Source organism: Pan troglodytes, chromosome 14 (genome assembly GCF_028858775.2).
Source record: "Pan troglodytes isolate AG18354 chromosome 14, NHGRI_mPanTro3-v2.0_pri, whole genome shotgun sequence".
NCBI lineage: Eukaryota > Metazoa > Chordata > Mammalia > Primates > Hominidae > Pan > Pan troglodytes.
The window spans coordinates 100,669,556-100,697,286 of record NC_072412.2 but is presented as its reverse complement, the minus strand read 5'-3'; the positions used below and the strand labels follow the sequence as shown (position 1 = coordinate 100,697,286).

Genomic DNA, 27,731 nt, shown 5'->3' with positions numbered 1-27,731 from the left:
TCAGGCAATCTGCCTGCCTTGACCTCCCAAAGTGTTAGGATTATAGGCGTGAGCCACCGCACCCTGCCAGTTTTTTGTTTGTTTGTTGTTTGTTTTAGTCTCATGTGTTCCCAAAATAAATAAGTAGAAGAATTTCTTCTGCCACCCTATCAGTAAACACCTTACTGATCAAAAACTAGTGGGCAATTTTTTTCTCTCTAAATCAGAAGAAAATCTTGCCATAGTCTCTCGCCAAGAAGTGTACCCTGCTTTGTTTATTACACCTAAGATTTGTCTTCTGCAAAGTCAGTAATCGTTTAAAGCAATGTGGATGATTTGTACTTCACAGCTTAGAACACAATTCTTCAGTGGCTTACAGCAGAATTAAAAGCTTTCCACTTTCTGTGAGGTGTTAGCAACCTTAATGATCCTGATTTTATGTTTTAATACCATAAACAAATCATGAAAATACCATCTACTGATTAAGTGGCCTCATGATTAAATACATATTTCATCTTGTACCTAATAGAAGGTTGACAGAGAGAGGGAGAGTTCAAATGAGGAATAGAATGAGCCAGAAGGATGGATGGCATTTTTATTTGCAGAAAATAGGAATACATTTTTACTGCTGTTTATAGAAAACATGTTCGTTGGCACAAGCTTCACAAAGACTAGCAGGAACAGAATCCCACAAGATGAAGTTTAAAGTAAATAGTGGATAGATACCTAAAAATTTCTCCAGGACTCAAAGCAGTTTGGTGGTTAAATGCCAAACAGGCATTGTAGTTAAAATTATGCTTGTTAAAAGAATATGTTCCATTCTGTAATGTTCGGATACAAAATTAATTCTAGAAGAGTCTGCCGGGGGAAATTTTATATTTTTCACTACTATTCAAATATAGATATTGAATATGAAATGTATTCAACCTTCATTTTGTGTCCTGAGGTTTTATATATTTATTGAAATGTGGTTCTTCTTTTTTTCTTAAGTCATTTTGTTTTCTGGGTCTAGAACTCATCTTTTTGTAAGACTTTTAAATGTAAACAATAATTCTTAAATCAATATGTGTTGCCATGTTCTATTAGCAAATATTTTAAGACTTTTTAAAGATCAGCTCTTCTTTTTGAGCTGAGAAGTCTGTTATTTCCTAATTAGCTGGGAGCTGGGATTGGTCACCTCACTGAGAGACCAGATATAACCACACACACACACACACACACACACACACACACACACACACACACACACAAAATAACCTTAAAAACTAGAAAATTCAGAAAACAAAAATATAAAAAATACAGATATATTTCGGTATTAAATGCTTTAAAAAATATGAATCGTGTGTAGGATATAGTATCTTGCAGTGATTAAGAGAACAGGTGTAAGGTCAGTATGACTGAATTTTCTGTCTTTGAGGAAGTTACTGAACCTCTCTGAGACTCAGTTTCCTCCTGTGTAAATGGAGATGATAATCCCTCCTATTTAGATATGAGAGTGAAGTTAGATAATGGATGCGAAATACATATGTACTAAGGTTTGGATATAAGCAAGGCTTATGACATGTTGCCTCTTCTTGGTTTTTGGGAGGGCAGGGCAATTGTACCTTTCTTTGGCTGTCAGCTAGGTACAGAAAATTATGGGTGGCCTAGTAGGCCAGATGCTGGGCTGGTGGGTCAAGATGCAGGTGGTGGTGCTGAGAAGACACACACAGAACTGCCTGTGTTCCCGCAGCAAGCAAACTGTGATTGCGACCCGCAAGTGATTATTTATGCTGTACTTTCTGGTTGTCTGTTAAACCTGCCTGTGAAAATCAGTTGTAAGTCTTCCTTAGAAACCTCTACAAAGTGTGCATGTATTCCTCCTTATATTTCTTTTTGTTTGTTTGTTTGTTTTGTTTTTTGAGATGTAGTCTCACTTTCTCGTCCAGGCTGGAGTGCAGTGGCACCATCTCGGATCACTGCAACCTCCAGCTCCCAGGTTCAGGCACTTGTCCTCCCTCAGCCTCTCGAGTAACTGGGGTTACAAATATGCGGCACCACACCCGGCTATTTTTTTTTTTTTTTTCTCAGTAGAGATAGGGTTTCACCATGTTGGCCAGGCTGGTCTCAAACTCCTGACCTCAGGTGATCCACCCGCCTCTGCCTCCCAAAGTGCTGGGATTACAGGCGTGAGCCACCACACCTGGCCTCTCCTTATATTTCTATAGCACTCTGTACTTTCTGCTGAAGTCATGTACTTTTATGTAAGACAGTGAACTTTGGAGGCCTCAGAGCGTGTATAACGTGAATCTGCACGTCCCCCACTGTTCTATCCGTCTCAAGAAGCAAGCGTTGTGGTTTCAGAGTAGGTAGGGACTAACTTGAGTTGCACTCATATTTCCCGAAGCCATAGACCGTGATATCACACGTTTCCTAATAAAGATGAATACTGAAATGAGCATCATCCAGTGTCTTGGGTTTTTATGCTTCTTGCTTTTGTTTTTATATTTCACCTTTTAGACCAAGGTAATTTCCAAAGATAACGTCACCTTGCTGGGTGAGGTGATGGGTAAGTGAACATTCACAGACCCGTTAGCACAGTGCCTTGCACGTGCTCATACATGTCATTTGCTATTGTTATCATGTGCCTCTGAAATAGACGTTTGAAATACTCTCCTAATCGTGGGAAATTTAATGCATATCCAAGTGTTAAAGCTAAAAAAAAAAACCCTGTTAGACATTTTGACTTGTTTTCTTGTTATCAAACCTCTTCCTCAGTGCTACTAAACGTAAGAGAAATAGAAGACAAAAATTTCTGACAATATAAAATTCAATATATTGTAATAAAAAGAAAAAAGTCTCAGGTCTTTTAAAACATGTAAGATTTTATTACATTTCTCTTATCTATTCTTTATTGGGCATGTTAATGAACTCTAATTTCTTATGTAAGTGTGTTTAGGGGAAAAATTAAAGACAAATTCAGGGATTTTATCCTGACCAATAAAAAGCTAGCCGTATGCTGGGGACAAGCTAAAATGTAGTGGCTGACAATGCATGCTCCTCAGCTCTGTGACTGGTGCTGTGTGTTCTTGATCAAGTTACTTTTTTCTCCCTGTGCCTCAGTGTCTCCATCTGTAAAATGGTGTAGTAATACTACTTCATAGGGATATTGTGAGATTTAAGTGAGTTGATACATGTGTATTTAATATACAGCCAGATACACAATCAGCATTCAGTAAATGTTAGCAAAGGATAGATACCAAGAGAGATGACTCCCCACTTCCAAAGGTGAAGATTTAAATTATTTCCTTTTTTTCTGAGCACTGAATTTGCAATTAGTCACTTCCTTATCCCGTGCATAGCTGAGGCTTCTGGGTTCCTTGTCTATGATGCCTGCATGCTCATTTCCCGCATAACATCAACTGACTCATGATAGTTTGGGATTCAAGTCCTACTCTAAATCTCAGTTTTCTCATCCATTAAATAGGGAAAGTAATAATGCCTGACTCATGAGGCTGGTGAGTGTTTCAAAAGAACTAATGGGGGCCTGGTGTGGTGGCTCACGCTCATAATTCCAGCACTTTGGGAGGCAGAGGTGGGCAGATCACTTGAGATCGGGAGTTCGAGACCAGCCTGGCCAATGTGGTGAAACACTATCTCTACTAAAAATACAAAAATTAGGCATGGTGACATGCACCTGTAGTCCCAGCTACTCAGGAAACTGAGGCAGTAGAATCACTTGAACACGGGAGTGGGAGGCTGCAGTGAGAGGAGATGGCACCACTTCACTCCAGCCTGGGTGACAGAGCAAGACTCCATCTCAAAAAAAAAAAGGAAAAGAAAAAAAAAAAGACTAATGGATAAGTTTATATCATAGTGTTTGGCACATGGCAGGCATGTAATAGATATCATCAGGACCACCTATACTTTTGTTATTCCTTTGTATGGAAAAGCAGTCCCTGGTACTACAATAAGTCTTTCAGAGAAAGGAGTGTAATCCTAACAACAACTCATGAAAGTATTTTTGAAAAGAATACTTGATAAGGAAAACCTGCATCTACTTCTGCTATTTCAGACATTGCTACAAGTGGTTGGTGTGGTCTCTGTGGCTGTGGCCGTGATTCCTTGGATCGCAATACCCTTGGTTCCCCTTGGAATCATTTTCATTTTTCTTCGGCGATATTTTTTGGAAACGTCAAGAGATGTGAAGCGCCTGGAATCTACAAGTGAGTATGGAAACTCGGGTTGGTATAGACATGCTAGCTAGTTTCCATTTATGCCATAAATTACAGAGACCCCCTGAAATTCGGCAGACTCTGTCTTCCAGAATTTCTCTAACATTAGGTAATTGAACGTATTGGCCATTATGAATCATTGTGTCCCTTAGAGCATGTGGAATTGATAGCCTGCAACGTGCAACCTTGCAATTTGGAATAAGGAAGGAGTGAAGGCCATATGGGGAGTAATATTCTACAGGAATGTCAGCACTGTGAAGACAGGGACTCTCCGTGTCTTGTTTATGACATACTTCCTTACACAAAGCCGGCACTTAATTAAACATTTTTCTTAGAAATAAAATATTTGATCATGGTGGAACTAATATAGAAGGAAAATAATTAGGGTATTTTAGTATCTTTCCCCGAAGATACTAAAAATGACAAGGAAATGAGAAGGATGGAGAAAGGAAAAGAGGTGTCAGAAGCAATGTATTTGGTAAATTTATGACTTTTGCAAACTCACAAAATGGCTAGGATGTTGCAGGTTTAAACGTTTTGAAAAGATAAGCATTGTTATTTTCAGTTTTCCATTTGTTACCAGCGGTGCTTGTTCTAATGTCACCGTTTGAGGTTTTTCCCCCTCAGGCTGTTTATATATATATGGACACTGAAAATAATCCCCTTAGATCACAAGGAGATATATCAGTTTAGAAAACGTATAGTCTGTTGCTCTCTTCAATTTCCTAGTTTTGGAATCATGAGGAAGACATTTTATGATTAATCACTCTATTCCACATGTAATCGCAGAGATGAAATAATCCAGAGTTCATCTCATTATGCATGCACAAATTAACATATTTCATCATTGTTAAACACAAACTCGTAAGGAGAGTAGAATTGCTTTACTTTTTAATAAAAGGTATAAGGATAATAGCCAAAAAATAAAGAAGGAAGATATTTGTATCAGAAAAGCTCCACTGTGGATAGTTACTGCAAATGAATGCCAACTCAGCTCTCTGGAAGCCACGCCTAGAAGAGAAGCATTGAGTCCCATCATTTTCAGTATCTTCTACTGAGTGGTAAATAGAAGTTTATTAGGACAAAGCAGTTTTTGGTTGTGACATATATATGTTTCTCTTTTAACAATGAACATTTATTTATTTATTTATTTATTTATTTTGAGATGGAGTCTTGCTCTCACCCAGGCTGAAGTGCAGTGGCGCAATCTCAGCTTACTGCAGCCTCCACCTCCTGGGTTCAAGTGATTCTCATGCCTCAGCCTCCCAAGTAGCTGGGATTACAAGTGTGCACAACCACACCCCACTATTTTCATATTATTAGTACAGATGGGGTTTCACCATGTTGGCCAGGCTGGTCTTGAACTCCTGACCTCAAGTGATCCACCCGCCTCAGCCTCCCAAAGTGCTGGAACTACAGGTGTGTACTGCTGCACCTGGCCAACAGTGAACTCTTAAGAGGCATTTATCCTAAGTGTCTGCATGAAGTAGAAGGGGTGACAGTCCATAAAAGTTGTAGAAAAACTTTTCAGTCATCAAGAAAACCAGCTAAGCTACCATGAGGTCTAGTCTTGTAAGGTTTTCAGGGGGCAGGCCGAGCAGTGGAGTCCACATGTGAGTAACACTTGGCCAATAGGACTTGCTAGGGAAGGTAGAGTATAATTGCTGGGAGACCTTCCTTGTGCAGATGACTGGCCCTAGCCAGTGTTGTGTGTGGACAGCAAGGCTGTGCAGGCATTTTATGGTTTGGGCCCGCTCATGAAATGAAGTTATTCGAGAGTCTTGTTTTAAGGGAGTCTGTGGTATGTTGAAGGAAGCAGCCGTTCCAGAAGGAACATCTTGACGTAGACTGTCTGTGTCAACAGCCACATCCGATCCATGTGGATGTGGAGAAAAGGGGGACTTAGGAAGGCTTTTTGGGAAGCAGTGTAGGATTTTCTCTCTTGAATTTCAGCATGTACCCTAAAGCTTGAAAACATTTTCATGTGGAGATTCTGACAACCTTATCATGGCCCCTGAGGCATATTTGGGTGTTCCTGTACCCTGATTGGCTGTAACAATGAGTTAAATATGCAGGATTCTTTCTCCATGCGCTCAGATCACCAACTACGGGGGCTGGTTGGTTGGAACTATTTACTGTTATTCGTCCAGGGTGGTGGGTCTCTGCCATAAGTCACAATTCCACTGTTTCTTCTCAGCAGCAGTGGATCATGGTTTTTGAGACCACTGCTGGAGTCACCAGCTGAAAGCAGGATGCCTGATTGCCATGGCAGGGAGGCATAATCCAGCTTCATCCTTGTGCCCTCAAGGATTTCCAAAGCCTCCGTTGGACTGCCTCACTGCCCCTGGAGTCATAGCCGGCATTTAATGAATCTTAATAACAAATCTGGGCTGGGCGCATTGGCTCACACCTGTAATCCTGGCACTTTGGGAGGCCGAGGTGGGTGGATCACTTGAGGTCGAGAGTTCGAGACCAGCCTGACCAACATGGAGAAACCCCATCTCTGCTAAAAATACAAAATTAGCTGGGCGTGATGGTGCATGCCTGTAATCCCAGCTACTTGGGAGGCTGAGACGTGAGAATCGCTTGAACCCAGGAGGTGGAGGTTGCAGTGAGCTGAGATTGTGCCATTGCACTTGGCAGGCTGAGGCAGGAGAATCACTTGAACCCAGGAGGCAGAGGTTGAGGTGAGCCGAGATTGCACCATTGCACTCCAGCCTGGGCAACAAGAGTGAAACTGAAAAAACAAAACAAAACAAAACGAAAAACAAAAACAAATCTGCAGTTGATCATTTTATGTTTGCAAGAGTCACCATATCAACAGTCAGTCATAGAGAAGTACATAAAAACCGGAATGGCATTTGGCTGCATTTCTCTAGCCACCTCCACTCATTTGGCAATGCCTGAAATGTGAAGCCGTATCCAATTTCTGTTTGTAAAGATATTGTGATCCACTAGCAATGTCTGCCATGAGTGTGAACCCATGTGTCCCATGTTCGTTCATCCTAGATTCCCAGGGACTTTGTTCAATGCAAGGTGGTTAATAAGCGGCACAGGAATAGGGAAGGCTGTTGGATATTAGCTAAGTAAGATTAGGGGATTTTTAAAACGTGGGCTACAAAGTCTGGAGAAAAATGCCCTCAGGATGCATGAGAACCTTTAACTCTGATTATTCTCTCTCTCAGATACTGTGGCTCAGATTAAAAGCACAGCCTTGGAAATAAAACAGATATGAGTCCATGCCCAAGTCTACCACTTGCATGGCTTACTTTACTTAACCTTGGGCAGTGTTTTTTTTGTTTTCTTGTTTTTGTTTTTTTGAGACATAGTCTCACTCTGTTGCCCGGGCTAGAGTGCAGTGGCCGTGATCTTGGGTCACTGCAACTTCCACCTCCCGAGTTCAAGAAATTCTCCTGTCTCAGCTTCCTGAATAGCTAGGACTACAGGCACCCGCCACCACACCTGGCTAATTTTTGTATTTTTAGTAGAGACAGGGTTTCACCATATTGATCAGGCTGGTCTCGAACTCCTGACCTCAGATGATCCACCCGCCTCAGCCTCCCAAAGTGCTGGGTTTACAGGCGTGAGCCATCGCACCCAGCTTTGGGCAGTATTCTTAATGCCTCAAGTCTGTTTTTCCCTCTGTCAAGGATATAATACTTATGAGGGTTGCCTGAGACTGCTTGGAAACCTTGAACATACGGGAACTACCAGAGGCACTATAGCCTTGAGAATTAAAACCACAATAACCCTGAGAGGTCCCACACAGCGTCAGTACCCCGCAGCAAGACTGGTAGACCAGATCTTTGCATGCAATTCCTTTTCATGTTCTTTTCAGAGAAGACAGAAAATCTCTGTAGAGTATATCCTAAAGAGTTCTCTGTGTTGTGGAAAACACAGCTATTGATCTTGTGAAACGGCAGGTTGTGTCAGCCGGAAACTGCTGACTAGTACGTTAGAGCTGAGGCTTGACATACGCTCTCCCTCGGTACTAGTTAGTTGTCTTTGCAGACCTCCCAGCTCACCCTCACTGGCAGCCCTCTCAGCCCTAAGTGGGGTGTGGAAGAGAAAGGACTATCTTTTCAAAGGTTACAAATTCCTGCTATACCTTGGTAATTTGGTGTGAATTAAAGTGTGTAGCTTGATCTTCATGATATTCCCGGGTGTTCAAAAACTGGGATGGTACCTAATTTCTCAAGTTGACCCTGCCCTGAAACCCAGTTGGAGATAAAACAGTGGCAACTTGGGTCTCCTGATGAGGAAAGCAAATGACAATAGCTATGTTGAAGAATTTCATTCCAGGACTCTGTCCCCGTGACTGCCACATCTCCTTCCTTCTCAGTGGCATTCTCTATATGATGGACGTGTTCAGTCACAACACTCCCTTGCTCTGGAGGTAAGAGCATGGTTCTAGTGATTTCTCTGAACTACTGGGAGCCAAACTCTTTGTAGGGTAATGGAGCCTGGAATTCTCTTGTGTTATTCCCAATATCACCCTGTTTCCAGATTGACCAAGTTCCAGGGTGCAGGCTAGAACATCTGGGGTGTGCAGAAAAGACCTGTGCAGAACATCCAGCCTTTCTCACAGAAGCACCAGCTCAGTCCTCTTATGGTTATGTCACCTGCCACCTTCCCAGTGCAAAGTTACAGGTTATAGGGAGCTGACACAAATAACGAGTAAAAGGTTACTCTGTGTGTTGAAGAGTAATCTTTTTGTTTTCTTGTTTTTGTTTTTGTTTTTTTGATACATAGTCTCACTCTGTCACCCAGGCTGGAGTGCAGTGGCCGTAATCTTGGCTTACTGCAACTTCCACCTCCCGAGTTCAAGCAATTCTCCTGTCTCAGCTTCCTGAGTAGTTGGGACTACAGGCGCCCACCACCACACTTGGCTAATTTTTGTATTTTTAGTAGAGACATTGTGGATGCCAGAGATAGAGAATAGAGAGAACCCTGTGGACTCGTGGGAGGCTCTCTGCCTGAATTAGACATAAGGGAAGTGCCAGATCACATTCTGGTGGAGAATCTATGCTCAGGGAAGGTCTGGTTTCTTAAAGCACTATCACAGGAGAGGGACCCTAAAAGTTAGTGCCCCCAGTCAGATGTATCAGTCAGGAAAGAGCCCCAAGGATGGGTGGACAGTCAGTAACCTGCAGCTCCATCTGCCTTTCCCCAACCCAGGGCTTCCCACTTTCTCAGAACCCCAGTGTCTCATACCTGGTGGCCTCCTCCTTCTTCACTTACGGAACTGTGGACTCTGGACTCTGATATATGTGGAACCTCCATGTCTTGGCACACTGGTACCCCAGCACCCCCAAATGTGCAGTGTCTGTGTGTACAGTGGGCACACCAGTATTGAGTCAGCTATAGCACAGATCGGCATGTGGATGCTGGACTAAGAGTCCGACCCAGAAAATGAGTTAGAATTTTTCTCTTAAATTTTCCACTCCCGCCGCCCCTTACCCCCACCCTACCCCCTCATCATTTTATAAAACATATGTAGCCATCGCCTGTAAGATAGATTGGCCACGCACGGTGGCTCACACCTGTAATCCTAGCACTTTGGGTGGCTGAGGCAGCCTGATTGCTGGAGCCCAGGGCAGGTCGGGGCAGGGCGGCAACTCTCTCTTAAAAAAAAAAAAAAAAACTACACCACACAAACAAAAACACAATGGCTCAAGGAGGAGCAGCTGGTCAGGGAACCTCATGGGATATCCAGCTCCCAAAGAAAAAAGAAGTCACACAAAAAAGAATTCACCTCTTAAAATTCTGTAGAGATGAAGAACCCACTGAGACCACAGTCAGATTCTGAAAAAAGCAATGGCACATGCCATAGAGACCTCCAGAGATCAGGACAAGTTTGCAGTGGGGCAGTCATAAAAACATCCGTCCGGTTCCTGGAGCCAATGTTAAGACCATTCAGAGACATCTTGGCTGGGCAGGTTCCTTGGGCACAGCACAAGGGCATTGCATCACCCAGGTCCATGGAGATCACAAAGGATTCTTCCAGCATGAGTGGGCACAGAAGATTCCCCAGGATGCAGGGAAGTGACAGTCTGTCTGTTCAGCTCACTTACTGAGTACCTGTCCTGTGCCAGGTACCGTCCAGTTACCAGGGTGCAATGGCTATAGCTGACCCTTGAGAAATTAGCAATTTAAGGTGGGGACAGACACATAGATGGCTAATTGTAATTCAGTATGGTGAGTACTCTTAACAGAGAATTGTTTTTTAAAATCCTACTGGCTCAAAAATCAGAAAAATATCATTTCTGCCCAAAGAGATGTCAGGGAAGAATATGGAGAGGAGGAAGACCTGGAAGGCTGAGTTAGGAAGGAAAGAATTATAACTAGATTTGAATGTGGTCAAAGATAGGACGTTTATTTCCAGGCCCCTTATGTGAGGTGTGGTTTGAGCAGGAGCTTGAGATTCCAGTGGCAGGGTCCCCTCAGGCTATTGGGAGCATTTATTTCTCCTTGAAACATGAAGCCTCCTAGGAGGCCTGCGTGTGCTGTTTGGTGGATACGTGACCATGGAGCTTGGGAGGCCACAGGTTTTTCTGCACCCAGCCTCACTGAGCTGTTTTCTCTGTCTCTGTTTCCCCAGCTCGGAGTCCAGTGTTTTCCCACTTATCATCTTCTCTCCAGGGGCTCTGGACCATCCGGGCATACAAAGCAGAAGAGAGGTGTCAGGAACTGTTTGATGCACACCAGGATTTACATTCAGGTCTGTCTATTTCTGGAAATGGTTTCAAAGGACAGGATCTGCTGCTTTTTCTGGCTTAACCTCCCTGGTCAGATGAGCTTGTTGGCGGGCACCTCAGGGCCCAGCCCCACATCCTGCTTTTTTGCGCATCTTCGTCTCCTTTCCCATCCCCTTCTTCTGGGCTTGGACTCCTCTCGGAATCGCTGCTGCACGTTCCTTCTTTGTGCCCCCTGACTGGCTTGTGGGGTCTTTCTCTCACCATGCATGGCCTGTGGCTCTGTCAGCAAACGTTTTCTGCAAAAGGCCACCTAGTAAGTGTTTTAGGCATTGTGTGCCATTATTGTCTCTGTTGTGATTAATCACCTTTGCCATTGTAGCACAAAAGCAGATGTCAATACATTGGCAAATGGCTGTGACTATGATTCAATAAAACTTTATTTACAAAAATAGGTGCTGGCTCACGTGCTGTAGTTTGCTGACCCCTTGCATCAGTGAAGATTTTTTCAATATGGAAATTTCAGAATTTCCACCAAATCTACAAAATTCAGATCCATCATTCCAATCTTTATTTTATCTTGCTGATTAAATCGCACTTTAAAAACCACATGCTAAAAGGAAAAAAGAAGTAGCAAACAAACAAACAAAAAACCACATGCAAATCCTGTTAGTGAGGTCATTTTGATATAGCCCCTAAGCAATAGTCAGTGTGTGTGGGCCTTCTGGTAAGTATGGAAGGTGGGAGAAGTAAATTGGGAGCTGCACTCTGCTGTTGGAGAACTGGACCAGTCAACCATGTGTGTGGGTGGACTTCACATGAGATGCACTTCACATAAGTATCTCTCAGCACTGTACGAGATGTCCTTATGAGACTACTTTTCTCAGTTCTTTATTAGGATCATATTTCTGGGTTTCATATTCGCATGCATCCTCACACAAAGCCACTGTACCATTGTGTATGTGTATCGTATATTGCCTGTATCACTTAGCTTTCTGGAATCTAAAGATTCCTTGGGTGTGCAACTTTGGTGCCCTACTCCACATAAAAATCTTCTGTAGCTCAACTGAGCAAAACACACTCTCACATTCATCTACTTATTCATCATGCTTATTACCGTTCTCAAATTCAGAGGCTTGGTTCTTGTTTTTGACAACGTCCCGCTGGTTCGCTGTCCGTCTGGATGCCATCTGTGCCATGTTTGTCATCATCGTTGCCTTTGGGTCCCTGATTCTGGCAAAAAGTAAGTACAGATGTGAATAACTATGTATGGTATGATTACAATTTATAGCTGTGTTTACATTTATTAAACTCTTGCCACCCTGTCTACTACTACATACTGTTGGGTCCTAATGAAGTGTATTAAATCATTTACGATGTGTCAGGTTAGGTAGGATTCAGCAGTGTGACTCATTTAAGGAGTCATTTGGGTCTTGATGGGTTTATCTTTCTTTGAATGGGTTGAGATATGCGCAGTTGAGATTCTGAACATTCCTGTTAGTGTCTGGTAGTTGTGAAGAGAAAACCAATTGATTCTGAAGCATTTTGTCCAACTTAGGGTGTTAGCCTTCCAACTACTTGAATCTATTGTTTGTAGTTGCCTGGTGCATGAGGTTGAGAAAAATTCTCAGCAGGAGAGTATTATCTTCAATGCCACATGGGTACCAGACAAGCAGGGCATGAGTTCACCACCCCAGTAACAACAGTGCATTACAATACTTAATAATGGAACAAGGAGAGTAGTATTTTAGTCTCAAAAGCATTGGCACTTACAACCTATTGCTTTGTTTTTAGTGGTTTCCAGCTGTGGTTGCATTGCACGTAGAAAGTGGAATAATGTAATGGGCTTTGAAACCATAATAATGAATGTCTGAATAATGACATTATTTCTTGCGTTTGTAATACTGTTAATTAAATCTATGTCGATCCTGTTGGAATTCATAAAATCATCTAAAAATTTTTCTAAATATACAGTGTTGTTTTCCCCATTGTATCTTGATCTCAAGCAACAAATGGTAAAAGTATAGCTATTAATGTCATTAAATGCGAATTGTTTCAACATTATGAAGGGTTCCTCTTGGTAAGTGGCAGAAGGAGCCAGGCTTAGGTTTGAAGTGAGACTGACTTTATTCCCTTCTTCGTCCTTACGTAGCTCTGGATGCCGGGCAGGTTGGTTTGGCACTGTCCTATGCCCTCACGCTCATGGGGATGTTTCAGTGGTGTGTTCGACAAAGTGCCGAAGTTGAGAATATGGTAATATTTATCTTCACGTTCTTTGCCTTTTCAAGTCTCCTTGCCATTAAATGGTATAAAAGCCATTCTTATGTGAAATATTAAAACGGTTATTTTTACATCTTTGGTAACAGATTTTTTTTAAGATCCTTCCTCCATCTGTTTAAAGTTAATGTAAAATAAAATATATACATCTTTTTCTGAGTCTTATGGTTGCTCTGTCAGCAGGTTTTATATTCATCACAAGCTTTTTCAGATGTAATAAATGTCTCTGTAGGAGGGAGGTTCTGAAATTCTAGAGAGGATATAAGCTAATTTCTTAGAAGCCTGTTTAATTTTGTTTCTTAACGGGTAATTCCTCATTCCTGGTAAAAGAAGATTTCAGTATTTTGAGGTTGTTTACATTTAATTAATAGGTCTCCTCCTCTCCCAGTTCTAGCGTTTACTCTCTTATGTGATGAACAGAAGGGAGGAAGGCCTTAGCTTTGCTGGTGTGCCTTCTTGGTACAGAAAGCCTCCTCTTGGAATGTGCTAGTCAAAGGGTATTAGTTTATGGTGGTATAGGAGGCTTTAATCAATGTTTTAAATATTTGCACCTTCCCCTAAAGAGAGAAAAGCAATAAACGTAAAAATCTTTTCATTCTTCTCATAGAGCAAAAGTTGAGTAATTATTACAGTGAGGTTTCACAATCATCCAGTTTAACTGACCTATATCGGGTGATCCTTCTATAGCAAAAGATTCTTTTTTGGGGGGTAGGGGTGAGGGGACAGAGTTTTGCTCTTGTACCCCAGGCTGGAGTGCAATAGTGCGATCTTGGCTCACTGGAACCTCCACCTCCCGGGTTCAAGCGATTTTCCTGCCTCAGCCTCCTGAGTAGCTGGGATTACAGGCATGCAGCACCACGCCCGGCTAATTTTTGTATTTTTAGTAGAAATGGGGTTTCACCATGTTGACCAGGCTGGTGTCAAACACCTGACCTTAGGTGATCCACCTGCCCCGGCCTCCCAAAGTGCTGGGATTATAGGCATGAGCCACCGTGCCCAGCCAGCAAAAGATTCTTGATTGGTGGCTCTAAGTATTCCTTTCTTTTACAAAATTGTCTTGCCTTTAATACAGATGTGAGAAGTGGATAAATAAAATCTAAGCATTCATTTCTCTCATTCTTTTAACCTAATGTTGAAGGAAGTGGTTGTAAGTGAAGGTGTTACACAATGATGAACCAAATTTGTAAGTCATCAACATCCTCGTCTGTCTCCTGCTTCTCTCCTTAACCAACTATGTATGAAAGAAGAACATTTCATTGACAGTCTCTTAACATCCATAAATGACACCCTCCATTCCTAACCCCTCGGGATGTCATATTTCTTTCAGATGATCTCAGTAGAAAGGGTCATTGAATACACAGACCTTGAAAAAGAAGCACCTTGGGAATATCAGAAACGCCCACCACCGGCCTGGCCCCATGAAGGAGTGATAATCTTTGACAATGTGAACTTCATGTACAGTCCAGGTGGGCCTCTGGTACTGAAGCATCTGACAGCACTCATTAAATCACAAGAAAAGGTTTGTTTAAAGCATCTTGCCTCTTCTCAATTTCAGAAGATTTAGTGCTATGTCTGCTTGTTGTCTTCCTTGTGGATGTGTGAAGGGGATCAGTGATACGTAGGTTAACCTGTCTTGGAAACTAACCATGGAATGTGGATACCAGCATTCTTCCTGCTGTGAACTGCTTTACTGTGGTTGGTGGGCCCCGGGCCTCAGGGCTGGAGCTTAACGTGACCCAGGATACTCTGTTTGATACCTAATTACTCATGGATTTTTCCAGGAAGTCAACTCTGGCTTTGTGTCACCAACACTCCTATGTCTAATTCTGTCAATTTTTACTTTGTTGCATTTCTCAAGTCCTTCTCTTCCCCTCCATTGCTGCAGCTTCTGTTCCAGCCTTTCTCCTCCTCCATCCTTTGGTCCTGTATTAGTCTGTTTTCACACTGCTGATAAAGGTATACCCAAGACTAGGCAATTTACAGAAGAAAGAGAGGTTTAATGGACTTAAAGTTCCACATGGATGAGGAGGCCTCAGACTCATGATGGCAGGCAAGGAGGAGCAAGTCACATCTTATATGGATGGCAGCAGGCAAAGAGAGAGTTTGTGCAGGGAAACTTCCCCTTATAAAACCATCAGATCTCATGATACTTATTCACTATCATGAGAACACCAGAGGAAAGACCTGCCCCCATGATTCAATTACCTCCCACCGGGTCCTTCCCACAACATGTGGGAATTTAAGATGAGATTTGGGTGGGGACACAGCCAAACATTATCAGGCCCTTTCCTTAGTCTTTCTTGCCTTCCTTTAACCTGTGCTTTGCTTTCCCTCCCCATCCCTTTCACTGCAAACTCTTTCTTTCTGAAACAGTTTGATCACAGATCTGATCCTTACATGGCCAGCTCCTTGCCTGGGTGAGCAGCTGCTGCAACCTTAATGAGCCCCAGGCCCACCCTGACAGGACCTGTCTGGCTCTCAGCCCCCAAGGGAAGACCCAGATCCCATGACCCCATCAGTGCTCAGAAATCAGACCCCCAAGCTGGAGGCAGTAAAGGCACCAGAGACTCACTCAAAGTCAGTGAAAGGAAAACAAGGAGGGACTTGGGAGGCTGTGTGGAGTTTTGTGAGCTGGTTTTGCAGGTATCTAAGTCTGCCAGCAATGTCCCTTTCACATGTGTCCTGGGGCCCTTGGCTAGGACTAGGACAGCCTCTTGAACTAAACCAGAACAAACAAGACAGTAGAATCTCTTCCCCTTCCCACCCCTCTCCTCACAACTCCCAATATGGACACACATCCCCTGGACTCAGGGTGCCCTTCTTCTCCCCAAGCACCTGTCTGCCTTGCTCTTAGTGTGCACCCTTTTCAGTCAGTTCAATCATCTCTGCCTCTTTGAAACTATATTCTCCATGTCATCTTATAGATTCTTTTTTCGAGACAGAGTCTTGCCCTGTCGCCCAGGCTGGAGTGCAATGTGACATTCCCGGCACACTGCAACCTCCACCTCCCAGATTCAAGCGATTTTCCTGCTTCAACCTCCCCAGTAGCTGGGATTATAGGTGTGCACCACCACACCCAACTCATTTTTGAATTTTTAGTAGAGACCAGGTTTTGCCATGTTGGCCATGGCTGGTCTCGAACTCCTGAGCTAAAGTGATCCGCCCACCTTAGCCTCCCAAATCATGCCTGGGATTACAGGCATGAGCCACCATGCCTGGCCAGATTCTTTAATATAACGTCTGTGGCCCACCCGTGTTCATAACAGCATTATTTGCAGTGAGCAGTAGGTGGAAGCAGCCCAAGTGTCCATTGACTGAGGAATGGAAAAACAAAATGTGATACGCACGCGTAATGGAATATTATCCAGACTTAAAAAGAAGGTGATTCTGACACATGCTGACATGTGTGATTCTGACATGGATGAGCCCTGAGGACATTATGCTGAGTGAACCAGGCCAGACACCTAAGGACGGTGCTATAAGGTTCCACTTACATGTGGGTACCTGGAATAGTTAGTCATGGAGACAGAAAGTAGGATGGTGGGCGGCAGGGGTAGGGGAATGGGCATTAGTGTTTAATGGGTACAGAGTTTCAGTTTTACAAGATAAACGGAGTTTTAGAGATGGATGATGGTGACGGTTGCCCAACAACATGAATGTATTTAATATAATTGAACTGAACATTTTCAAGTGATTACAATGATCAATTTTATGTTACTTTACCACAATTTGAAAAGTACATAAAGTACCTTTTGTGTATTTTACCACAATTTTTTTTTAAAGAAGATAGCACGATGGCATGATTTATAATTCTGGGTCAGCATCTCACAGTACCCTGAGCCTCTTAAAGTCAGGGAGCATTTTATATTCGTCTCTGTACCCCCAGAAAATGGCATGCTGCAGGGCACATGGTGGGTGCCTGTGAGAGTGAGGGATATGCACATACAAAGAAATCGGTAACAAAACACACACGACAGCTCCCGCAACAGCCCGTTCTCTGGGTGTCAGTGTTAGATACTTTCGGAACTGCTCTTTTCAGCACTTCCCACCACAGACCCATTTAATGGGCTATAGTCACAATTGAATGAATGATACCCTTGTGCCATGAAAAATAAATATACAGCTTCATGCCCAGAAGATACCCAGGGAACCAGCAAAAGCTGATTCCTCATTATCTACCCAGCGTCCTTGTGAGTGTGAAGAAGGTAGAGACCACTCTGCAGGCAGCATCAGCTGTAGCTCTTGCTGAAAGCAAGGTTTCTCAAATTCTGTTCCCGATGGGGCCAGGGGGATGTTTGCTTACTCTCAGACAATGTGTTATTAGGTCCTACCTGATCAACATCATTCTGTTAGTTTGGCCACGTTGTAAATTTCCCTTGTAGCCATAAAATATGAATTATCTACAAACCTCTGTTGTACGCATTAGAAAACAACCTATATCCCCACATTGATATCGTTCCATCTTAAAACCCCCCCAAATCTTAGGATTACCTGAGATCTAAAACGTGGGAGGGTAAATTGAATTTGAAGACTGAATTATAGCTACAACCACTTGGCTTTTGAGACAGAGTCTCGCTGTGTCATCTAGGCTGGAGTGCAGTGGCGCAATCTTGGCGCATTCTGCCTCCCAGGTTCAAGCGATTCTCCTGCCTCAGCCTCCCAAGTAGCTGCGATTACAGGCACCCGCTGCCATGCCTGGCTAATTTTTGTATTTTTAGTGGAGCCCGGGTTTCACCATGTTGGTCAGGCTGGTCTTGAACCCCTGACCTCAAGCAATCCACCTGCCTCGGCCTCCCAAAGTGCTGGGATTACAGGCATGAGCCACTGCGCCCAGCCCCACTTGGCTTTTGATTTGTGTCCTGGTTCACTCACAGTGTCACCTTTAGCTTCATTTGTGTATTCAGGCAACATCGTGGTGAGTTGGTTCCACTTTTCTTGTGTATATTCAGGGTTCGTCTCCTCCACACCTGCCTGCAGCCCCAGGATCTCAGGCAGTCCCTTTGCTGTTGGAGCTGATGGAGAGGGGCATTGTTTCCAGTGGAGATGTAGGAATGTGTCCACACAGCAGAAACAGGGCTTCATTCTCTTTCAATTGCTTCATCTGCTCAGATTTCCTGGACATTATAACAAATAGGAAAAAGTAATAGGCGCTAAGTAAGTTTCTAATTCACAGAAGAAATAGCAAGTAAAAAAGAATGAACCAAAATGAGGTATATACCACCCTAGCCTTCCTGGTTAGATTCCAAACACTGGCTGCATTTTTCATTTAGATGATTTTGTGGTTGATTTAATCATTTTAGAGAGTACTGGGCCATTTTAAAGCATTTTTCAGCTCTAGAGGTAGATTGATTTTGGTTTGTTATTTTTTTTCCTTGCTCAAAGCTATTACTTGGATAATACATTTTTACAGATGTGTACTAGACCTTGCTATAATGTGCAAAAATATTAGTTTCTTATATTCTCTCCTTTTTTACATTAATGTTTGCTGAGAAACCCCTCCTCTCACAGCCAGATTGTCCCACTTGCCCTGCCTGCTTGCTCATCTCAGGGGCTGGGATCAGCATCACCTGCCTCTGCTTGGAAACATGTTAGAAATGCAGACTCTCAGGCCCACCCCACCCTTTTGATTAAAATTGCACTGGGACGAGAACCACCCCCACTCCTGCCCCTGCAGTAAAGCGGTTGCTCTCCGGTAAGCAATTTTGGATGACTAATAATCTGTGATTTCCAAGAAACTTCCTTTGACAACTTGAAGTGGAGCTCGTGGATTGCCCCAGCCCCTCTTGTGACTAAACATGAGACTCTGGATAGTCCTGGGCCAAGTGCCACCCTACAGGTTTTTTGTTTTTTTACTTTTATATTCTGCAAATTATGAATTTACATTACAATTTAATTCTGTGTGATTCCACATTTATGCATTCATTTGCACCTTTCCGGTCATCTCTGTCTTCCATCACAGTTTTCATCCCACCATACAGCCTTCCATGAATAGCAGTCTCTGTCCTCATACCAGCTCAGCACAGCGATGTATTTGAGTTCCGTTCACTGCTGATGGGATCAAAATGAGTCTCACTGCCCCACAGTGCACTAGGTCTGTCTGGCCTGTTTCCCAGTTGCCCCGTGTCCAACGTAGCTGCAGGCTTCTCTCCCAGCCTCTTCTGTGGGTGCCAGTTCTTCCTGTCAACAGCTGTAATCCACCCTAATACAGGTACTGTCTTGGCTCAAAGTAGTCAGCTTCTTGTCCCAGCCACCTTCTTATACTCACGCATGTCCACAGCATGCATTAAATGTATGACAATAGGACCAGTATGGCAGGCCAGTGCCTTTAAACACAACCACACTTCTCCCCGCTGTCTCCCTTCTAGCTACACCAAGGGAATACAGAGCCAGGCTATCCAAGTGATTGGGAGGCCATCAGCAGAATGGGCAAGAGGCAGGCAGACTTGGGTTTCAGTCCCATTCCATCACTTAGGGGCTCAGTCATTTCAACAGTTTAATCAGTCTTACTAAGCCTCGATTTTTCTCTTTTGCAAAATGCAAGTGATAGGGCCTAACCATTAGAGTTGTATAACTTAAACAAGATAACAGGTGTAAAACACCTAGCTTATTGTATACCTGAACAATATGGCAATAGATTTCCCATAAGTGTTTCAAGCCTGAGTTAAATGCTTAACTCTCTGGGGGATTTCTGGTTTTTTTTTTGCAGGACACCACAGGTGATACAAATAATACAAAGCTAATTCCAATATAGGCCCTGCCCACAGCACCTATCCCCTAGTAGAAGAAATAAAGTAGTATATAAATGCCTACTCTGTAAGATAGAAGGAGTTCACAGATTTTATGGCTGTTTAGAAAAGGTGTTACGACAGCCATTAAGTGTGGGAGAAATCCACATGAGGGGACAAGTGGAGGATTTTAAGGCAATTACACATTTGAAACAGACTGTGGAAGGTGGTTAGGATTTCAGCAGGTCGAAATGCATGTGAAAGGCACGATGGCATATGCCTAGGCTCGATGCCGTGATTTGATATGAAGAATTAGGCATCTCTGAGCGTACAAGGGCATGAACTACCAGGTGAATAACACACATGTGCACACTTAGTCCTCACAGCCACCCCGCAAACTCAATCCTGCTCATGGAGCTAAGGATGGAAAGGTTAGTTGGGACCGTTTTGTAGAGGAGGTTTCCCAGTGTGGAGTGCCAGGCAGAGAGCTGTACTTCGGAAGTGTAATCTGAGAAATGAGTGCACGGGGAAGACGCTGAAGGCCTGAAGCCAATTGATTTTATGTACTGCTGGCAAGATGTGATGGGGCAAGTGATTCCACTTTGTAGAATCAAACTAATGTTGATTAAAACAAAGTTATAACACCCTGGTTAGTGAATTTGCAGGGATACAGGTGGGAGTAGAAATTGGTATCATATTTCTGGAGGGTATTTTGGCATCACTTAACAGCCTCCTTTGAAAATGTTCATACCTGTTCCTCAGCAATTCCACATCTAAGAATTTATTTTAAGAAACCAATTAAGGTTGTTTGCAAAGATGTAGCTTCAAGGATATTTAACATGGTATTATTTACAATAGCAAAATATTGGAGCCTAAACATCCACAAATAGGGGATTTGTTGAATAAATAATCATATATACTGTAATATTATGTAGCTACTGAAGTAAATACGTTTATTAAATAATAGATTATAATATTCTATGCATATTCTCATTTTGCCTAAATATATGAGATTATATCTTTAGGAACACAGATAACTCACACTCAAGTTCAGAAAGAAAAGGTATTAACATGTGACAAGGATTCTGTCAGATTGCTGGGGTTGTGGCCAGCATTTCTTTATTTTTCGAATTCACTTGCACTGATTATAACTAGCAAAAGAGTTTTTGTTTTTCAAATGTTAATGCAGCCTTGCACTGAGGTAATGGCTGCAGAAATTAAAGTGAGGGTATTGAGTCAAGAAACAGAACAAGTAATATTTTTAGTGCTTGGAGTTGAGAAAACCTGGGAGGTGGGTGTTTTGAGCCTGTGAACTTGGGGAAGAATTTATTAGATTAAAATGGAGGAGTTAGAAGCAGCAGCTGTTTGGAGGGGGGCTGTTGGGTATTAATCATGTTGAGTTTCATATATGAAGAGAGATCCAAGTACAAATGTCTAATGTTTGGCCAAAGAGACCACTCTTGGCCCAGTTGGGGAAACAAAAAGGGTCAATTGTAAAGCAATTAAAATAAAACTAAGTGTCTCTTTCGTGTTATGAATGTAAACTTACTGATATTAGTGATATTCTCCAGAGGATTTGATAAAACCCATTGGTGACTTATGAAAGACTTGGAGACTGTAATTTTGATGACTTTGAAGAGAACTAACCAGAGCCAGGTTTTCTTTGGTTGCCTTTTGCTGATTATATCCTCACCTGAGTTTGGAGTGCCTAGTCTTATGGTTGTAGGCAGCCCTCAGTGTTCCCTACCTTTGAGGGGGTCCATCCTGGCCATCTACTAATAATGGCCTAGAAATGTCCAGGTTTGCACAGATGGATCAGTTTCCCATAGAGCTGATAACATGAGTGTCCACACATTCTCAAAAACACAGCATTTGTCTATGTCTAGATACGTGCTGATTTACTGAGAAACACACATAAGCCCCCCCCCACACACACATACACACATACACGTGTGTGTGTATGTGTGTGAGAGAGACAAAATATAGTCAGGTATTTAATATTTGGAAGTTTCTCTACCAAAGAATGTGTCATCTTAAATGATAGAACTCTGGAAAAATGAATACCTGTTTATGTCACTTGTGACACCTCTGTCTTGAATTAATATCCCTGTGAAATTATCTCAGAAATTCAATTGGTGTGTGTGTGTGTGTATATATATACACACACACCCGGATGTACCTATGTGCAGAAAATGGCCCACCTATAAAGTATAAACTAGGATTTACCATAAGGTAGAATATGACTCCAAAGTTAATAAAATTAGCTAAAGCCACTTTTTAAACATTTACATTTTTATATTTTGTACATGTATCTCTTTAAAGATAAAATTCCTTGTGGAAATGCCATTATTGACTTTACAGATATGGAGGTGTTCAAATGAGGTAATATGTCACATTTCCAGCACATACCCAGTGTCCAGTAAAGTTTTGCAGTGAGTTTTAAAATTTATTAAATAATGGACAAATGATTGAAGGCATGTTTTATGTCCTTCGTTGACTCCAGATTTCTAAATAAGGAGGATGTCATTTCTTGGGAAGTTCCCACCAGGAAATTTGCAGTTGTGCAAGGTCATTGGTGCAGAGGCCAGTTTCTGCATACAGATTTATATGCACACATGTGAAAGCCAGTTTTTACAATATAGACGTATTGCCCCCACCTTTTTACCTGCATTTTATTGATTCTTTGATCGTATTGGCAGTGTACTTCATTTCTCTCTGTCTTGGCTTTAATAGAGGAGTGATACTTGACACAAATGTTTCTCAAGGGGCAATTGTAAGTATTAATTAGTTTGTAGAATGCCTTTTGAACTGTGCAGATGAAAGGCCTTACGTAAATAGCAAATGTTACTTGCGTTGTTGTTGATCTCATTATGTGTTTTTTGGCTACCGGTTACTACTGTCTTTTAAGACATTGCAATCTTCACTTCAGAATTTTGAAACATTTCCTTTTGAGACAAAATATAGGCAGATATTTAATATTTGGAAGTTTCTCTACCAAAGAATATGTTATCTTAAATAATAGAACTCTAGAAAAATGAATACTCGTTTATGTCACTTCTGACACCTCTGTCTTGAATTAATATCCCTGTGAAATTATCTCAGAAATTCAGATTACTCAGATCCTGCAAGTAAAGCTAATTTAAAAGTTGCCTTTTCATGGGCCACTTAGGAGACTGTTGACTTTTCAATGCCAGTAAACAGATTCTGTTATTTTTAACTCTTTTTTAGAACAGTGGATCTCAACCAGGGGCAGTTTTGCCCCAGGGGACGTTTGTCAGTGACATTTTTGGTGGTATCATTTTGGGAGTGTGCTCCTGGTATCTATGCAGTAGGGTCCAGGGATGCTAGCAAACCTCCCACAATGCCTGGGGCAGCTTCCAAAATGAAGAAGTATCCAGCTCAGAAGGTCATCAGTGCTGAGGTTGGGAAACTCTTAGACTACACTCAATATAGAATGTCCTTAATTCTTCTTCAAAAACCGAAAGTTGTCTCCTAGTTTCGCTGCATCCTGTGATTTTTTTTTTTTTAATCCTGCCGCCTGGATCTCTCTGTAGGTTGGCATTGTGGGAAGAACCGGAGCTGGAAAAAGTTCCCTCATCTCAGCCCTTTTTAGATTGTCAGAACCCGAAGGTAAAATTTGGATTGATAAGATCTTGACAACTGAAATTGGACTTCACGATTTAAGGAAGAAAATGTCAATCATACCTCAGGTATGCAAGTCATAGCGTCCTTACCTGCCCCTTTTGTAAGAGCTACTATGTTTAATTGCTTTTACTCTTATTGCTTTTTTTAATTGGATGAAAGGATTGTTTTTTTTTTCACCCAATAGAGCATGTTTTTATGAGCAGATATTTTCAACAGGTATTTTCATCAGATATCCGGCTTTGTTCATTTCTGTGTGTGTGTGTGTGTGTGTGTGTGTGTGTGTGTGTGTGTGATATTTAATAACTTACCCAGATAGATTTCTATACTAAGATGCCACAGTTTTATCCACTGATAACCATAAAGAACAAAATGATGCATGGTTTGTTTAGCACTGGGGAGGTTTCTATGGGGAGATGTGGATTTTAAGTGTCTTAATGATGGAATTTTGCTGTAGGAACTAAAGCTACCTTCTCAAAGGTGATTACCTCCATGAAGGGCTTTCTGTGAAACTGTGGGCTGTGAGAATTAAAAAACTTATAGTTGCTTTGTGGTGACTTTTAGAATCTAGCTCTTGGTGAATGATTTTAACCAGGAGGTTGTTAAAGAATAGCAAGGAAGAACATGAGAGACGGAATTCCATCTCTCTGCACTTCTGCTTCATCTTTCTTACGATCACCATTGTGAGAGTGTGTGGTGTATTTCACACAGACCCAGTGAGTGTTTGCTCTGATGGTGGAGGGTTAAATTGGCCATCCTTTCCTGGACTCTGATTCTATTTTCTTTTCTTCTCCTTCGCAGAAGTGACTCTCAAGGAGTGTTCTAGAGATTGGATTATTTGTACAATAAGAGCTCCTGTCATTGCTTTGGTTCATATTTAACATAAATTCAGAAAGTATTCATTGAGTAATTACTATTCTCCAGGGGTATAGGCATGAGCAACATAGACCTTGTCCCCACCAGCATGGGGTCTGCAGCTGTGGGGCCTCATGGCTTCCATCGGACCTCACAGTTCCATCCTGTCCTTCACTTCAACACCTCCACATATTCAACTCCAGACATGGCTGGGTTTTTTGTTGGTTTTCTTTTAATGTGGGTTTTTTTTTTTAACACTCTATAGTCATTGAGGGGAGCTGAGGAACACACACACACACACACACACAAACACATATTCTGGAGAAGAGAAACACAGAGAGGAGACAAGAGCAAAACCCAGGCAGTAATGAGCTTTCTGGGCATGTGGATATAAACAACTCTTCAATGCCCGTTTATTAGGAAGCATAGAGAACGAGCCACCGGAAGGGAAGGAGAATGTGATTTTTATCTTAGACCAAGTACAGTTATGGCTATCCTAGCACTGACCTCTAAAACAATTGGAATCACGCTTAAGTAATTTGGAGGATGTGAAGAAATTGGAACCCTGTGCACTGTTGGTGGGAATGTAAAATGGTGCAGCCACTTTGGAAAACACTGTAGAGATTCCTCAAAAAATGAGAGCTAACGTGATCCAGCAGTTCCACTTCCAGAAAGAATTAAACGCGGGATCTCAGAGTTTTGTACATCCATGATCATCACAGTACCCAAAAGGTGGAAATAGCTCATGTCCGTCGCCAGATGAGCGGATGAATAAAATGTGGTCTATCCATACAATGGGAAATTATTCAGCTTTAAAATGGAAGGAAATCCTGACAGTCTATAATGCAGATATACCCTAAAGACATTATGCTAAGTGAAATAAGCCAGTCACAAAAGGACAGACACTAGATGGTTCCCCTAATATGAGATACCTAGACTAGTCAAATTGACAGAGACACAAAGGAGAAGCGTCGTCACCAGGGGCTGAGGGAAGGTGGGGGGTTGGGAGTTACATTATTTCACACAGGACTTCAGTTTTGTCAGATGAAAAGCGTCTTGTGAATGGATGGTGGTGATGGCTGCAAAACAATGTGAATGTCCTTAAGACCACTGAAATGTTGACTTTGAAATGGCAAAAGCGGTAAATTTTATGCTATGTGTATTGTACCACAATTTTTATTTTTAGTTTAAAGAAAAAAAAGTATCCCTTTCAGGATAAAATGGGAAGAAATGTTTAGCACGTTAGATTCCCTCTGGCTATTAGAAGCATGACTTAGTGCTTACAGTAGAAAATGAGAGTATAAATTCTCAAGTTTTATATTTTGGTTATGCCCATCTTAAAAATGGGCCAAATGAGGTTTACTTAGCAGAGATAATGGGCATGTCTGTAAAGTGCTTTTATATCCTTGGATGAAAGGTTCTAGGAACGTGCCCTGCATTACTTTGAATGAATTCTTAATAAGAAATAGTTGTGTGCTTGTGTACATAAAAGAACTCTAAATAAAGAAGTAACATTAGATGATTCTTGGCTCTGCCAGTAATGTTTTGGAAGCACATCTGAGCAAAGACTAAATATACCTTGACATCACCAGGTTTTGGTTCAGTTCCATAAGATTCCACCCTACTTTTGAGCAAATGCTCTATGTATGTAGTCCAGGGAGCATGCTTACAAAACACTGCTAAGCTTTGTATCCATGTAGATCCTGATCTCCAAGCATTGTAAACAGAGAAACTTTCTTTTTTAACTTTGTATGGCTTTGTCTCCAAGGCTCAATGTTGGTTGAAAAAAAGAAACATAGTCTAGAGGGACTGTGCAATACTTAATGCGACCCAGGAAATCATTCAGCAGACTGCCTGGGATAGAATCTTTCAGAGCATCTTCTAAGCGTCAACACGACCCACATTTTTATTCCGGCACTGCCTGATAGAAGTGTGACCTCAATGAAGTCACTTAGCCTCCAAGCTTCAGTTTCCTCATCCTTAAACCAAACCTAGTAATTACTAACTTACAGATTTGTTGTGAAGATTTTACTGGATGAGAACATGTTTGTGGCCCTACTCTGGGTTCTGAGGAATGCTCAATAGTAACTATTTCTAATTAAGGATTGGGGTGCAGGCCTTTAGGGCATTATTGCTACTCGCTATTCTAGAAGGACTTGGCTCATTAACTTCTGTTTCTATTTTTGTGATCCTTGGTGAATTCCTTTAACCAAATTGTTTATGTAAATTTAAATAGTGAAGCAGCAACAAACAAAAAAAAAATGTGCACAATAAAAGCCTAAGAGAGAAATCTAATGTTTTTCTCACAAGGAACAAAAGGTGAGGCTATCACTTTGTTTTCTGGCTTTCCCCCACCCCGGTCTTAGCGGCATTCCTCACCACTCTCAGTACCCCTCTAATGCTTTGCATTTCATGAGCAGGCAGCCGACACTGGTTCTCAGCCCTGCGTGAGAACAGGGGCTTGTCCCTCTTAGATCCAGTGCTTTAGTGATTGTTGCGTCCCAGACAAGTTACACAAGTAGTGAGAATTCCTAACATTTGCAGAATCCTTAACATGGTTATCTTCTTTCCTTGCCATCTCCCACTTCGTCCTCACAGCAATTCTGTGTCATCCTCATTTGACACATTTTCAAACTGAGGCACAGAGAGCTTAACCCACTTAACAAGTAAACAGCAGAGTCAGGATTCAAATGGAATTTACGGCGAATCTCAATGCCAGATCCTGAGTTCCTGAACCCTCTCCTAGGGACTTTAAACCCATGTTGGCTGGCGCAGTCCCCGATCAGAACTCTGCTTTGCAACATGATTTAGTGTGGGCTCGTGCAGGTGCGCACACACGCACAGAAACAAAAGTCTCACAACACGATATTACTCCATGCTTCTGCGCCCTGATATTTTCTATTATATCCATTCTATTCTGGTTCATATAAAAGACATAAGGATGGTCACGAGTCACAAAAGTGATTTCATGATCCATTGGTTGCACCTGCCATTTGAAGAACAGCGTACCTCACTGTGCTGCCCTGCTTGGCCGGGCTCCTGCTGCCTGGCAGCACCGTGCAAGGAGCCTCATGACACAGTGATTGTCACTGCAGCCCTGCAGGGTGTGTCAAGTTAGCCCCATTCTCCAGGAAGGAAACTAAGGCTCAGGGAGATTAATAACTTACCTGGAGATGAACAGCTAATAAGTAGTAGAATCAGAACTCAGAACTATCCAACTCAATTTTTTTTCAGTAAGTATTTGTTGGACAGCATGATACCTCATCAGACATTTTACTCATTGTTTTTCTTTTCTTTTTCTTTTTCTTTTTTTTTTTTTTGAGACGGAGTCTTGCTCTGTTGCC

At 42.1% G+C, this 27,731-nt stretch overlaps 1 protein-coding gene across 6 annotated transcripts in view; it reads left to right on the top strand.

Annotated features, from left to right (window-relative positions):
• The window catches only part of ABCC4 (ATP binding cassette subfamily C member 4), a 282,364-nt gene that overhangs the window by 214,242 nt on the left and 40,391 nt on the right, over positions 1-27,731 (top strand). For all 6 annotated transcript variants that reach the window (XM_001137006.7, XM_016925451.3, XM_063792279.1 and 3 more), the window contains 6 exons: positions 4,034-4,184; positions 10,795-10,914; positions 12,021-12,131; positions 13,041-13,141; positions 14,493-14,684; positions 23,445-23,600. In XM_001137006.7, coding sequence (XP_001137006.1) covers positions 4,034-4,184; positions 10,795-10,914; positions 12,021-12,131; positions 13,041-13,141; positions 14,493-14,684; positions 23,445-23,600 — 831 coding nt within the window. The remainder of the gene's footprint in view (positions 1-4,033; positions 4,185-10,794; positions 10,915-12,020; positions 12,132-13,040; positions 13,142-14,492; positions 14,685-23,444; positions 23,601-27,731) is intronic.